Source organism: Pterocles gutturalis, unplaced genomic scaffold (assembly GCF_000699245.1).
Source record: "Pterocles gutturalis isolate BGI_N339 unplaced genomic scaffold, ASM69924v1 scaffold31066, whole genome shotgun sequence".
Taxonomy (NCBI): domain Eukaryota; kingdom Metazoa; phylum Chordata; class Aves; order Pterocliformes; family Pteroclidae; genus Pterocles; species Pterocles gutturalis.
Genome location: NW_010101412.1, coordinates 362 through 16,430, shown reverse-complemented (window position 1 = coordinate 16,430; position 16,069 = coordinate 362). Strand labels below are relative to the sequence as shown.

Here is a 16,069-nt window from a genome sequence, read left to right as displayed (position 1 = left end):
TTTCCCATACAAGTGCTAGAAACAATGCAGAGGCCAGGATCTGCAGACAGTCAGGGTTGCATCTCCCCTCCCCATCTTGCAGGGGTCCGGCCCATCACGCAGCTCCACTTCTCCCAACTGACGTCCTCCAGTGTGAATGTCACGTGGAGTGATCCATCCCCACCAGCAGACCGCCTCATCCTTACCTACAGCCCCCGGGACAAGGAGGAGGAACAGCAGATCACCCTCGACGGCACCCGCAGGCACGCCAGCCTGACGGGCTTGCAGCCATCCACCGAGTACCTGGTGTCGCTGGTGGCCATGCATGGTGCCATCAGCTCTGAGCCCGTTGTGGGCTCCATCACAACAGGTACCACAGGACACCCCCGCCGGGCACAGGACCCTGCCGGGAGGGCGGGTGGGGGAACGGGGAGCAGACCTGCCTCCCACAGCTTTGCTTTCTGCTCCATCTCACCAGGGATCGATGCGCCGAAGAGTCTCAGGGTGGGCAATGTCACTCAGGAGTCCATGACACTCTACTGGAGCCCTCCCATCGCTGCCTTCGACCACTATAGAATATCCTACCGCGCCGCTGAAGGTAAGGGTCAGACCATTCTTGCCCATGCCCCAAGCTCGCAGCTGCCCACCCTCCCTCCATCTGCTGGCATGAGCAACCCACCAGATCATCCTCACCCCAGGCAGCATCCCCATGCCTTGGGCGAAGCCACCAGTAGCTGGGATGGACCAAGAGGATGCAGGGATGGAGGACGGTGTGTCTGGGACGAGGATGGGCAGGGACCACTGCAGCCAAGGGCCATCTTGGCACAGAGAGTGAGCCCCTGCAGCATGCCCTCCTCTGGGGGGGTTAATTCAGGGCCCAATCCCAAAATCCCCCCTCCCCTACCTGCCTCTGCTGGCTCCTCTCCCTTAGCCCCAGTTTCACCTACGATGCTGAAAAGGTCAAGCCAGCAGTGATGGGCACACAGCCCAGTTACCCCCAGTATCAGCCCTGGAGGGGGCTTGTGGCATTGCCCTCCCCTCCCAAGCACCTCCTGTACCCCAGGGACGGGGCCAGCCACAATGCCAAAGCTCTTGGCCCTGTCCCTGCAGGGAGGACAGACAGCACTGCCATCGCCAGCGATGCCACCGAGTACGCCCTCCGCCACCTGCAGCCTGCCACCAAGTACGAGATCGGGGTGAAGAGCGTGCGGGGTCGGGAGGAGAGCGAGCTGGCCTCCATCACTGTGCACACAGGTGGGAAGAGCTCCGGCGGGCAGCGGGCCGTCAAATGGTGCCAGCCCTTGCCTGCTGTAGCAATCGGGCAGCTGAGAGCTCATGCCAGCCTGATGCAAGCTTGAGATGATAAGCAAGGCTCACAAGTGGACTTTTGGAGCATGTCTAAGCAAAGCTTTTCCCATCTGTGCATGGGTAGCCGTGGAGGGGAGTACTAAATCTGTGTACCGAGCACAGGGAAGCTCAAGATATGATGTTGGGCAACCATGACAACCTATCCTAAAGGGAGTACAGACTTCCAGAAATAATCCCCAGGGAAACCCTGACACAAACAGCATCTGCTGCAAGAACAAAACCCTCCGTTATCCTCAGACTCCTCAAAAACCTAAGAAAAAACCCAAACATCCTAGGCTGTGCATCAGGAAAACAGAGAAAGAGCAGCCCAGCAGCATAGCACAAGCTATGACATCTCTGCTCTCCAGCTAGGGCAGCAATACCTCCTCTGCAGGCACATGTGCCTGGGCAGCAAGGCAAGACCATGAGTGATGGGCCACAAGAAGCCCTTCCAGTTCATAGCCCAGTTTCTCAATGCCTCTGACTCTCTGAATTTGTCCCTCATACAGCTATGGATGCTCCCTTGGAAGTCACAGCCACCAACATCACCCCCACTGAGGCGCTGCTGCAGTGGAACCCACCGCTGTCAGAGGTGGAGAGCTATGTCCTCATCCTCACCCACCACGCAGGTATGCTGAAACCTGGCACCCCTTTGCTGCAGCTCCATTTCAGCTCACCTCCACTTCTCCCCCATCCCAAAGCCCAGGGTTCAGTGGATGCCCTCCACGGAGGAAGTGGGGAAGAAGCCCTTGCTTCAGGAGGACAGCAGCTGGTGGGTGGCATTGCTGTGCCCCATCCCCAGACACCAGCTCCTCCTGCACATGTCCCATGGCAGTGCCCCTCACCAAGCCTCACAGCATGGCAGTCCACATAGGAGGGGACTTCAATCCTCCCACTTTACTAACCAGCCCACCAGCAGCAGCCCAAGGGCAAACATGTACCTACCCCACAGAAACTTAATGTGCCGCAAACTCCATGAAACCCACTACTGAAGGGAAAGAAAGCATCAGGCAAACAGAGGGACTGTGGGAAAAATAAGACATCCTTCAGACCAAACATGACCCCTGCAGCTCAGCTGCCACACAATAGCTCATGGTGTTTCAGCAGTATAAGTGCTTTTGATCATGAGGTCATATCTACAGAATCATTTTGGGGAACCACCTTGAACACCTAAGCCATCTCTTTTGACTTACAGTTGCAGGAGAAACAATTCTTGTGGATGGAGTCAACCAGGAGTACCAGCTGACCAACCTCCTGCCCACTACTACCTACACCGTCTCTATGTACGCCACCAACGGGCCTCTCACCAGCCAGACCATCAGCACCAACTTCACAACTCGTATGTACAATCACCTCTCCCACTCCCCATTACGTGTCCTTAGCCATATATCCAACCCAGGAAAATGGGCCAACGGGGCTAACTCAAAGCTCTTGTCACACACGTGTGGGTGTAGATGCAGCCATGTGCCAAAAGGACACACAAATACCAGTGGTGGGCACAACACAAAAACAGAATTTTAATCACAAGAAGCATAAACCATCATTTTTACTCTTTCAACATCCATCCACCCCTTTCTTTCATTTCCCCTAACTGTGGTTTCTTGAGAAGACCCTTGACCAGGTCTTTTTCTAGCCCAAGGCCATAGGCCAGAGGAGCACTACAACCCATTTTGCTTCCAAGAAGCTTGACAGAACCCATAGCACAAGAATTTCAGAGCCATTACCCTTCAGAAAGCATCCTCTAGAGTTTTGGAGGGTTTGCAGGAAGTTCAGGGCTGGTGACAAGGTCTGGAAACTGAGGGTGAGGATGGACTTTGGGCTGTAGCTCAGGGCTGCGAGGTTGAATCCCAGTGCACTGAGTTGGGAAACGGGGCTGGGATGGTCATGCGTGAGGACTTGCACTTCCCGGGTCCCTATCCACCCTTACAGTTTTGGATCCACCAACAAATCTGACCGCCAGCGAAGTCACTCGACGGAGCGCCCTGCTCTCCTGGGTGCCTCCCCTGGGAGAGATCGAGAACTACGTCATGACCTACAGATCCACTGATGGCAGCCGGAAGGTGAGTGAGTCCCTCACAAAGAAAGAGGTTCATTAAGTCAGCAAATAACAGGACCATGAGCAGGAGAAACCCAACAAAGCAAAAGAATGATGCTCACTAGGTCAGGGAGAGACCAGAAGGACAGGCGTTACTTTCTGTATAAGCAATATGTTAGATAAACAATTGGAAAAAGCAGGAAAAGGTTGCCTAGGGCAAAATCTTTACACACACCCGCAGGCCTGGGCACAGAGGGTGTGCCTGGAAATTTTGGAAGAACATGGGAAATTCACAACACGAGAAAGCTGAGGCAGGAGAATGTTATCCCGCAAACAGAGATGCTAAAAATGCCATTTGCCCTTCTCGCAAAGAGGAAGATAGGTACAGACAGATAATTAATCCTGCAGTACAACATATTTGATTATTTAATGAGCGTGTCCATATCTGCCTGTCTGGAAGAGCCGCTACAAACACTATCAGAAATACGTCACTGCAGATAGTCTCGTTTCCTCTGCCAGCGTGACTGGCTTCCAGCAGCCAGAGGATAATAGCATTGCAGAAGGGTTTCAATATAACACTATGTGGCATTGTGGCTGACCAGAAAAATTAATGTGACAGGAACTGACGGAGTCAAAACTGGCTGGTAGCCAGGTTTGGCCAGCTCTACTCCTTGTGATGCTTGGGCAATCAGTCATGCCCTGTATTGAGGGCACGCAGATCCCAACAGAGCTGGTAAACAGAGCACACAAACTGCAAACTTTTAAATCTCCTGTGTCCAAACCAGCTGGCTTTGTCCCACCCAAACCATCCCAAAAGGTTGAATATATTCATTGGCCTCATGCTGACTTAGTCCCAGGGTGTAAGCAGCCATGCAATGCCCCTCGGCCATGCACCATGGGTTGCGGTAGTTTGTGGCTTCCCTTCCCTCCTCACTTGCTCTTTAGGCTCCCCATCGCTTTTCTCATCTGTTGCTCTTGGTGTCTGCCTCCTTCTGGGACCCATGTACAGGAGCTGATTGTGGATGCTGAGGACACGTGGATCCGCCTGGAGGGGCTTTCCGAGACCACCGAGTACACCGTGCGCCTGCAAGCTGCCCACAACGCCATGCGGAGCGGCTTCATCTCCACCACCTTCACCACAGGTGAGGACCCGCACTGTGTCCACTCAGCTAGGCAGGGCTGACAGACATGGATTGCTTTTACGAGCCTTCCCTCCTCAGGCCACCATCCACGAAGAGGAACATTCATTTCCACGACCCACAGTGATGCTTTGCTACAAAAAGTTAATGGCTGAAGGAGCCATAATACAAACACAAAGCCCAGACCAGGGCAAGGGGATTTGGGCTTCAGACCAGGAACCATCTACCAGGCCCTTTGCCTTGCTCTTGCCCCTACGCAAATAAAGGGGAAATAGAGGGAGGGGAAAAAACCCACAGAAGTCAACAACGCGTACCAACAGCTATGCTCTTGTAGTGGATGGGGAAAGACCCAGCTGGTCTCTCTACACTGTAGACATGGTCCAACTGCTCATGATTCATCTCCAGACGCATCTCCACCACCATCAGTGGAGTCATGGACAGCAGAGCGAGCATACCCACAGGACTGTGGTCCCACCAATTGTATCTAGTTGCATTATTCCTTCCCCTCTAATTCTAGAGAAGTTCCAATCCAATAAGGCAACAGCAATGGTCTCCTTCCCAAATCAAATGGTGAGCATCCACAGCCACCATAACCCTCACTGAGTGCTTAATCTTGCAAGAACGAAGCCTGTGTGAAAATGTCACCATTGCCCTCACCCTCTGCAACCATTCACATTAGAGACTGTCCAAAACATATCGTTCCTCACCCTCTCTGAAAAGCCATGCTGCGCCAGGGCACTCAACAGCCAGAGTGCATTTTGTTCAGGGATGAATCCAATTACGTTGCTCCTGGGCTTCGAAAGCACTACGAAGCCTGAAGATGATGTCCACTAAAATTCCTCCCATCTGCGCTGACAGTTTGATTTAGACAGTTTTCTTTGAATCTGCTGTGGATACACTTCCCTATCACAGTTACACGCAAAGGTTCCTTCACCTGCTTTTAAGAGATAATAGAACTTCTTTAGGTCAACAAGAAAAGACAAGACTCTTCCCTAATGCATCTATGGATCAGGCTTTCCTGTTATTCTCTCCTCTTATGCGGGCACATAAAGGCAGTGCAATTCAGGCAGGTGACAGGAAAATGCTTGTAATCTCTGAGGCTGTTCAAGAGTCAGGAACGAAACTGCACAGGGCTGGGATACAGCAGCAGAAACCCACGCGTGTTGGGCAAGGAGAGCACTGTTTCCATTGAACACAACCGTCAGACTTGAGCAGTGGTGGTAGAGACACCATTGCCAGCTGATGCAGAATCTGAAGACAGGTCTAATTTGCTTTTAAGATTAAGACAGGCGTCAGCAAGGAACCAGTTTTCCCCACTCACCCCATATATTGATGAGACAGAAGCACCCAGGAACAAACATTGGGTCAATGGAATCCATGGGCAGCATCCCTCGGCAAAGAATTGGAGTCTGGGATTCAACTCACTCTGGCAGCGTCTCCGAGCACTTCACAGAAAACAAGGAATTGTCTTTAAGGAGAAAAAAAAAATAGAAATAGCTCCCCCCACCCAGCTTAATTTAAATTGTTTTACTTCCTTCTGGTTACACTACACATCCCGGGGTTCTTCCATTCCCTCTGACATATCAATAGCTCAGCCTCTTTGTTTCATGTTTGCATAAGTTTCTTGGGGAATTGTATACTGATGGGACAAAAGGAAGAAACAGATACAGTATTTATAATTTATAGTGGTTTGAAATGTCTTTCAAAGTCTCCTTGGCTCTTAAAGATATGAATATAAATTAAGAAACAAGTAATCTCGGCAGAGCTCAGGGGACCCTGAAGTGGTTGTCTTTGAAGATGTTTTCATTGTTGGATACTATAAAATGCAAACACTCTCACCAGACCTTGCACTACAGACCACAGAGACGGGAAAAAAATGAGGGATCTTCAACATTTGGACAAAGCGACAACCTCCAAGTCTTCAGGTCACAAGGGTGGGGGAATACACCCAAATAGGAAGGAAATAACAGACAAGGGTCTGTACCCTGGTCCTATGGGGTGTCACGCAGTTGTGATGGATGCAGACAGCATGTCATTCACATCCTCTCAGTGTGCTACTGGAGACACCCTCAAAAGCCACATCCACCTTGCCTGCATTCATTTACCGCATCATCTAGATGTGCCAACAGTGAAGAAAAAGATGCAGTTCTTTTTCCATTAAATGAGAAAAAAAAACAAAACAAAACTGAACCCAGAGTTGAGCCTCCAATACTGCCGAGACCTCATAAAGACTCTCTTAAGCTCTGATCCCCAGATGAGACGTCTCTTTGTTAGAGGACACTTGAAGTACAAGCACACAGCCCATGCTGCCCATCTCTAGCATCTCACACAGCCTAATTCCTGCTCAGCTTGCAAGTGACAATCAGCCCGGCATAAGTCCACCATCATTTCCAAGGGCATGGATCAGCAGAATTCCCCTGGAATCAATAAAGTCATAAAACTTGTTTGGAGCTGGCAATCCTGAGAGGAGGACAGGTTTCGGTGTTTTCACAGCTGTCTAAATATGACAGTGACAACTTAAACCCCAGGGTTTCAGATGTGGTGCAGAAAGATGGCCCAAGATGTGACATCCCTCATCATTCATAGTGATGTTACCAGGCATCTGTCCAATACAGGACATATGGGAGATTAATTAACATATGCACACCTTTTTTCCATTAAATCCTCTGATGTTGTTGGCAGATGTAAAGTCCCACCACCTTGCAGTATAACTTGGGACGCACAAGCCAAGACCTTCCCTGAATCACAACCAGGGGTGCCCAAGGTATGTGGGAAAGGTGTCCCTCTGCTTACGTTTTGCTTTTTTCTTTTTATTTCACAGGCGGACGTGTCTTTGCTAATCCTCAGGACTGTGCCCAGCACCTGATGAACGGAGACACGCTGAGTGGCGTCTACACCATCTCCATCAACGGGGACCTCAGCCAGCGGGTGCAGGTGTACTGCGACATGACCACCGACGGAGGTGGCTGGATTGTGAGTAGCCATGCGGTTGTCCTACAGGTTGTTGGCATCACAGAGTAACCCAGCCTCATCCTACCAGCAAAACCAAGCACCGCGCTGTGCGGGAACAACAGCAGGCTTAATATCGCACGCTTCATTTCCCACGCTATAGGGAACAGCCCACGCTCCGGTAATAATAGTTACACTTGGAGAAATGCCCTTTGATTTATTTGACATGTTTGCAGTGCTTCTAGAGAGCAAAATCTGAGAGTGAAGCTGATTTATTGTTCTAGAAATGAAATTAATGGCTAATAGCTTTCACGGGGAATGCTTCACTCTGCCTGCAGTAGGAGAGTGTCAGGCATCACCCTGCCTGAGTCCGCACGGGAGCGTTTAGAGGCAAATGCCTGTTTGGCTTTTGAATTGCACAAACACTGCTTGTCTTGACGTAGATGGACTGACAGCTTAAGTAAATAATGCTTTGGTGCTTTGATTTTATTCGTGTCAAACGCTTACTCGCACGCATCAGCTTCCTCAAATGCCGATTTCTAGCACAGATGTTATTTTAGCCAGGAAATTTCCATCCATCTCACTCTGCCTCAGAGCAGCCCCTTGGATACCACAGAAAGAACCAGCCAAAAGCAGAATCACATGCTAGAAAACCAGAGGCACAATGCGTTGGGTAGAGTAGAAACCTTGAAGGCTGATTCCTTCCCATTATAACATTTATTTGCTCTGGACATCATCTAATGTATCTTTAGTTTCTCCATCTGCACAGGAATTAATTGCATGGCTACAATTAACACTAACTGCATGGGCATTGCAATTTTCTCCCCGGAAAGGCATGATGGAAAAACTAAATATTGTCTTTATTTTGTGTGCCCCAAAGCCTGGCGAGGACATTCCTCTTCTCCTTCACACTGATTTTCCCCCTGGTCTTCCTCCACCACAGGTCTTCCAGAGGCGGCAGAACGGGCTGACGGATTTCTTCCGGAAATGGGCAGATTACCGGGTTGGCTTCGGAAACTTGGAGGACGAGTTTTGGCTGGGTGAGACCTTAACTGGTTGCCTTTCATTGACATGTCAAACCCCAGCTCCCTGTACCCTGTGCTGCTCACCCGTGCCAGCTGTTGGCTCCTCTATGCTCTCCCTTGGACAGTTTTACTTCCATTGTTCATCTCCTGCCATGCACATCAGAAAGTCCCTCATGGGCACACCACACACAAGCACATCGTGAAGGCTGGCAGCAACCTAATTTGCTCCTCCTAGGGGAGAAGAGGGTACACTGGGGGTCTTCATGGACCAAAACCCATCACCCTCCTTTGGATGACTACACGTTACATTGGTGGCATCTACAGCACATGGAGGTCAGCTGGCCTTGGCCAGCAAGACAGTTGCCCAAAGTAGGAAAGGGGTGAGTGGGAGACCCAGCACAGCTCTGAAATGGAGTGTGCTCCCCCAAAACCTGAACACAAGCCAAGGCCAGCCCTGCAGTGTAAACACGCTTTGGCTTGTACAGGAGCTTAACAGCAAGATGAGACACACCAGGGCTGCACAGCTGAACACCCCCAGCTCCAGCAGCACAGAGAAAGCTGAACCTGGGCTTTGAACCCACCTCTCATAGCCACAGGGAGGTGAAGCTTGAGTGGGGACAGAGACCTCAGACCCCACCAGTGCCAGAAGAGACAGAGACTTACATAGAAGCGCTGTTGCTCTTTGGTTCCTCCCCTTGTCCTTATTTCCCACAGCCAATTTATTTGCCTAGAGCTTTTTTTTGTTTGCTCATGGAGCAGATCCAAGCACTAGGTCTCACCGGGTGTCTCGCCTCTTGTCTCACCAGGCCTGGACAACATCCACAAGATCACATCTCAAGGGCGCTACGAGTTGCGAATAGACATGAGGGATGGCCAGGACACAGCATACGCATACTATGACAAGTTCTCCATTGGCGACTCCCGGAGCCTGTACAAGCTGCGAATTGGGGACTACAATGGCACTTCGGGTACAATCTATTTGAAATCTTGGAACCAGTGGGTCTGAAACTGTAAAGAAAATCCCAATATCAAAGCTTACTTGTCTGGGGCAGCAAGACACAAACCTATAGCCCTTTCTGACTTCTTGCAGTCCATCATGTAAACCAGACTGAGAAATCTCACTAAGGACACAAGGAATTTTCCATTGGGGATTAGATATTTAATATCAGAGGCATTGCTGTTCAAACAAGCAGGTCAATCGTCAGAAGTGTCATTTCACTTGGTGATAACCACAGCTCACTATTGATGCTGTGCTGGAGGGTGCGTTTATCGTGCTCCCACAGCAATGGAAAAACCCCAAATCCTCTGCAACATTTCGTCACACAGAGGCCAAACACAGTCCGGTTTTGCAAGGACAGTCACACCTACTTGCTTGGTTGATGCAGCTGCGGTAGGCTTTGTCCACCAGAAAACAGTTGGTGATGGAGGGAGGGCACGGGGGTCTCTTCCCCAAGAAGAGTGAGAGGGCTACAGCTGCAGCCCCTTTAGCTGGGATAGACGTGCCCAGTGCAAGTCTCCATGATCCAGACAAAACTCCGCCACCACGTACTTAGCGAGGGACCCCACAGAGTATGTCAGATGCAGGAATTTTCCTATACAATATCTGGTAGTTGCCCCTGGAGGAGAAGCGACAAGGATCTTGGTCACACGCCACACAGCACTTGCTCTGACTTAAAGTCCCAGGGCATGAGGCACCCAGCCTATGGCCAAAAATGCCAGTAACAGTGCTGCCGTCACTGCTGCCTCCCCTTCCCCACACAAGCTGTTCTTCTAGCCATCCAACCAAGGAGCCTCTGCTCCACCTTGAGCAGCAAGAGCCAAGACTCACCGAATGGTTCATTGAAGAGAGACAGGTTTTCAGGCAAGCCTCTTGGTGGCTGGACTGCACAGAGCTAGCTTGGGTCCACTTCGTATTTTCTTATGGACCACCAAGGAGCACACTGAGAATGTCTCCTTTAAGTACATCACTCAGTTGTAGTAATGACCACATTTCTCTTCAGCTCTTCTTTCACCCAAAAGCAACTTTCTTATTCCTTAGTAAGGAGGGGAGATGAGGTTGGTGGATTTGGTGGAATAAGACATCACACACCTTCCAAAAGCTTCTTCCCCCTTTCCAAAGGAAGAAAAGAGGGGCAAGCATCCTTGGTTCAACACACAAATGCTTGGCCTCCTCTGGGAGAAAAAGTTCCCTTTGGCTAACAGGAGGGAAGAAGGCTGAAAGCATCCTGAATTTATGAAGCAGATACAGGCTTCAGGAAATCAGGGGCGCCCAAATCTAGGATTTAACTCATTTCTGAAACACTGAAATTCAGATCCAAACCCATATAGCATTTTATCTGCCAAACCCAAGCAGCCTCTAATCTTTGCTATGGTCTGTACTGATCCTAAACCGACAGCAGAGGACCTCAGATGAACCAGTTGTGAGCAATTCCAGTTAATGTTATTCCCAGATCTTCAGCTGCTTGAGCTGTTGATCAATAGGCTCCCACATATACCAGAATATCCTAATTTCCTTTTGAAAAAACTAGATGACTCAGGCTCCACCACCCCTAACGGCACCTCTTTCCGCAGGGGACTCCCTCACCTATCACCAGGGCCGCCCCTTCTCCACCAAGGACAGGGACAACGACGTCGCTGTGACCAACTGCGCCATGTCCTATAAAGGGGCCTGGTGGTATAAGAACTGCCACCGCACCAACCTCAACGGCAAGTACGGAGAGTCCCGCCACAGTCAGGTAAGGGCAGAGTCGGGCCTTCGACATTTCTTCTAGGGATGTGGCCAAACAGCAAGCCCAGGCTAGGGCTGGGGCTGCATGGTCAGTGCACCAGGGTCAGGAGCACTTGTGGGGTGACCCAACACCAGAAGGAGCAACAGGAACCACCTTTAAGCCATTTAGGCTGATGCTTCATGCCTCACACTGGCTGCCATGGTCATTTGCCATGGCACCTTGTTACATTCCATTAAAAAAATATACATCGATAAAATTTGATCAGGAACCTTTGAGCAGTGGGAAAGAGAAATCAAACCATAGCAGCAGAAGAGTTTCTTGTTCCTGCTATAGGAAGTTCTTCCTTTCGTCTTCTCTACGGCAGTCAACCTTGTTTCCTTCTTCTCCCACTCTAGTTTCTTGTTAGGGTCTTTCTTTACCCTGTGCCTTTCTCTCCCTCCTGCCAGGGGATTAACTGGTACCATTGGAAAGGCCACGAGTTCTCCATCCCCTTCGTGGAAATGAAGATGCGACCTTACAACCACCGTAACGTCTCTGGGAGGAAGCGACGGTCCCTGCAGCTCTAAGCCAGCTGAACCCACTCCCCCCTCCCACCACCTGACCTTTTCTGTCATTTGTTTGTATTTTATAATATGAAAAGGGAAAAAAAAAATTACTACTCCTCTGAGATAGCAACCTGCCCCTTGCAAGTGCTGGAGGGAACCACAGCACAAGCAAAGGCCGTGGGAAAGAAAAGACCTCATTGCTTTGCATCTGCCCCAGAGAAATACCAAATTTCCAGTCTCCCTACCCCAATACTCTGGCCCTTAACATAAGAAGAAAGAGAGAAAAAGAGACAGACAGATTTTTTGATATTTTTTTAAAAGACTTAGAAATCCCCAGCAAACCCTATTAGAAATGTTTGTCATGGGGCTCGTCCCCCACAGGGGCCTTGGTGTGGCCATTTCCAGCTCAGTCATGGCCAGGGACACCCGTCCTCTCCCCACCTCCCTGTCCCCTCCTGGCAGAGAGGTCCCAAGTTTCATGCTATCCAGTAGACACCAACTCTTCCAGGAGGCAGATGCCCACTTCTCCTTCTGGCCAAGGGCACACAGCCTGGGCATCCCTCCCCTACGTGCAGGCGCTGTACACATGGAGACACAGTGAGGATGAGCAAACACAAGGCTCGTCCCATCCCCAGTTTTCAAAGATCACACCAAGAGGGCTTGGTGAATATCTGCATGTGTAGGTGAGCTCTAAAGAACCCACAGCTCACATGTTGGCCCCACCACAGCCAAAGTCATCCTCGTGTACATGGGGTGCAGGGGAACAAGAGCTGCTCCACCAGCCCTAACCAGCATCACCTGCTCCTCCGAGCTGAACTCATCCCACTTCAGGTGCACAGCCTCTGCCTTGGTCAAGTTGAGCTTGATGGAGAAGAAAGGAGTCAAATTAGAGGACTTGGGAGAAAAATCAGTATTTGTGGTCTTAAATTCTAGGGCCCGTTTCCTCTGCTATTTCTATACGCCACCACGCTGTCTCTTGCAGAGGTCATTGGTCCCAAACCAAAGAGTCTCAGAGGAGGACCAGCAACCAAAAGAGCAGCCACACAATTGCAACACAGCCAGCAGCCAGCACAGCCCAGGTGCTCTTGTTCCAGGACCTCCACGCACATGGGGAAGGATGATGATGCAGCCAAGGGAAGACAAGTGCAAGCTGAGAAATGCCCATTCCCTTCCTTCTCCTACATCACCCCTCTTTGCTGCCATCACAAGAGGGACACAAATCTCAGTGCCTTGGTATCACCATCTCTCTAATGGGAAATCAACTGTTTCCCCTCCTGGAAGGAAGGCTTAGTCCATTCAGATTTTGGAGCACTCCAAGACTCTTGGAAGAATAGATGAGTTTGCTCTCCCTGTCCTCAACTTCTCCCATCTTAAGGACAACGGACCCTTCAGACAGCTCGGGCTGCTCTCTGTTGTCATTGACACCACCTCCACGTACGACCACCACACTGGAGTCACTCCTCTGCCGAGGGCTCTTGTCAATGCTGGGTATTGTCACTGGCCTAGTCATGGAGAAGGGACTCGTCCCCACATCCAACTACAATGCTGGGTTCGCAGCCAAGGGAGCATTACAAGTGCTAAACCCTGCTTTTTGATTTTATCACACTGAAGCTGCTTTGTTTCCAGAAACATCTTCCAGATGGCAACATAAAGGCATCTTTGCAGTAGCTGATAATTCAGGCCAGTGTCTCTTTCACGGTCACGCTCCTGGATTTTCAGACGTTACTCACCACGGCTGCAGAGCTGAAGAAGAGCATTAAGTAAGAAACGCAGCCTCCTTGTCCATGCCACATACTGGCACACGAAATAATACCTAACCCCAAAGTCAGGACTAGATAGCCCTTCAAGTGGTCAGCTTACAAGCTGCAGTCTGACCTGGAGGAAGGATGCTGTAGCTCGGTAACATCTCATATGTAAATGAGGCATTTCTTCTTACTTCCCATCAGCATCAAATCAGGCAACAAGTCAACCACTTGAGGAACAGGTCAGTCGGAGTGGCTGCAGGTGATGGGATCTCTTGCAGAACATGACCAGTGTCACAGACAGCAGCATGTGATGCCTCCTGAGCAGCCTGCCCTGTTTTAGGTCCCAAAAGCCAGCAAGAAGCAGCAGATAGAACTGATTAAAACCTAAGAAGCCTCCTAGCAGACCAGCAGAGCAACGTTTATCCCAACATCACCACGAGTTTATAGGTAAGAAGCGTCCCAACAAAAGCACGAGAGTGCAGTGTTCATTACTAGGAGCAGAGACTGGCAGTGGATGACATTCATCGCCTGTCTTGGATAGTGCTGTCTCCTTATCTGCCCTGGTGAAAGCAACAGATGTCAATGGAAACATGGAAGCTCATCATTCGCAATCAAGCAGAAGGCAAGAAACCTCTCTTTTCAAAGGTACGAGTCAAACACAAAATCTAAACATGCCAAGTTTTTCCAGGAGGTTCAAAAGAATATCCTCAAAAAGGCCAATTATTCTCTGAATAGATGTACTAATGTATATTTCTCCCTCCCTGATCATGTCTGTCATCCCTTTTATAAGACCTGTAACCAGGGTGAGAGAACCCAGTTGACACAACTCCACCGTCGAGCCTGAAGGACATCCTTGGGGATAACATCCGACCTTCTGGTGACATTCTATCCCAGTGCTGGTCCCTCATCTCACACACAGTACCAGGATGTTGCCTTTATATTACCTTGGTAAAATGCAGCTGCTAAAATCTTTTAAAGGAAAGACTTCTACACACCATGGTTTTCTCCTGGTGATAACCTAACCCAAGCCTAGGCACACAATCAGTGACAACCTACTCATTTGGGCCACTGTCCCTTTGTTCACATTGTCCATATACAAGATACAGTTTTCCAGAAATTTATTTTTCATCATTGGATGATGAACTTCTTTTTGGACAAAGCTCCTGACAGAGGTTTCAAGCAAATCTGTGCTTAAGGTTGACACTAGAAAATTAAGTACACTCTCTCTTCATCCTCCATCACTGGTTGGCCAAGCTCTTTTTCTGAATTCACTCTCCAACCAGACCATGTTTGGCCCTATCCCCCACCACTACAGCGTTGAGACTGAAGTCTTGGCAACAGGCCTGAAATTCCCAGAAACCTGCCTGGATCCCGCACAGTGCTCATCTCAAGAGATCTCACCTCCAGCATGTGAGCCATCGCTGGGCTCCGGTGGCTCCTCTGCCATACAGCTTGTACAGCCCAGGCTTGCCCCAGAGCCCAGAAAGGAACCTGGAGCTGTTACCCAAGCCACACCATCCACTGCAAGGTGACAACTCCCATAACATCGGGCAGGAAGAAGCACGTCAGGTCCTTCACCCAGCAGAGCACCGTGCATGCCCAGGTCCCTCCCAACCTTTCAAAGCCGCCTCTTATTTCTAACCCCAAAATCCTGGAAGGAAACACCAAAGGACTTTCTCATCTTGTGCCCAATTTGGATTTCCCTCTGTTTCCACTCCTGCCAGACCTCCAAGCTCACCTGTCCACCGCACACTGCACTAAAATGTAACCAAAGAAAAAAAAAAAAAAGTCCTGAAAGGAAAAGCTGCTTTTAGTAAAATGATCCTTAAGAAGGCATTTTTAAATAAATAACTTGGGGAAGGAGAGAGGCCAGGCCCTCCCCACAGGTAGCTGTGTTTGGCAGGAGCATCCATGCAAAGGCTGGGGAGAAGCCTTTGCTTCTGCTCCTTATTTTTGCATTACTTTACCATCCACATCTCAGAGTGTGGTACCAGCCTAGACGCACTCTTGCCCCAACCCCTTACCTCCTTCCCAAAGCAACACGTTGGGGTATAGAAAGCACAGCTCACACCACCCTTGTCCCCAGCGCTGCAGCAGGGGAGGGCTCGGGCAGTGGTGTCCCCACGCTGGGGTGGCCCTGCACCAGCAACAGGCTTAGAGTGATCTGCTGAAATACAGCAGGGGCCAAAACACTCACCCGGTGCATCACCTCTGCACCAGGACACACCCTTCATCCAGACCCAGAGCCACCCTCCAGTACATCCCCACCATCGCACCCTGGGGTGGCCCCACACCCCCTGCCCTATAGCCCCAGCAGCACCCACAAGACTCGACCTTACAAACACTGCCAGCAAAGAGCTCCCACCCCCAAAACCCTTTCATTCACACACCCGCTAACGAAGGGCTCTGTCCCAGGGCCAAGCAAGAAGCCCTTCCTTGTTTCTACCAATCAAGCACCCCAGGATGGCCACCAAACCCAACTGAGCCCCTTGGAGATCACTGGGAATCTCCAGGGTCACCTTCCCCCTTCCTTAAACCTGATGGTGCCAGATGGTGGTGGCAGGTCCTTGTCCCTC

At 50.3% G+C, this 16,069-nt stretch overlaps 1 protein-coding gene across 2 annotated transcripts in view; it reads left to right on the top strand.

Annotated features, from left to right (window-relative positions):
• The window catches only part of TNR (tenascin R), a 29,390-nt gene extending 17,583 nt beyond the window's left edge, over positions 1-11,807 (top strand). The window contains exons 11-22 of one of the 2 annotated variants that reach the window (XM_010083366.1): positions 83-349; positions 458-577; positions 1,069-1,233; positions 1,836-1,955; positions 2,522-2,665; positions 3,256-3,386; positions 4,371-4,503; positions 7,322-7,473; positions 8,393-8,489; positions 9,281-9,442; positions 11,046-11,209; positions 11,650-11,807. In XM_010083366.1, the coding sequence (XP_010081668.1) occupies positions 83-349; positions 458-577; positions 1,069-1,233; positions 1,836-1,955; positions 2,522-2,665; positions 3,256-3,386; positions 4,371-4,503; positions 7,322-7,473; positions 8,393-8,489; positions 9,281-9,442; positions 11,046-11,209; positions 11,650-11,769 (1,775 nt within the window). In that variant the 3' untranslated portion in view covers positions 11,770-11,807. The remainder of the gene's footprint in view (positions 1-82; positions 350-457; positions 578-1,068; positions 1,234-1,835; positions 1,956-2,521; positions 2,666-3,255; positions 3,387-4,370; positions 4,504-7,321; positions 7,474-8,392; positions 8,490-9,280; positions 9,443-11,045; positions 11,210-11,649) is intronic. The other variant, XM_010083374.1, reaches the window with a different exon arrangement.
• The last annotated feature ends 4,262 nt before the right edge of the window (positions 11,808-16,069 follow it).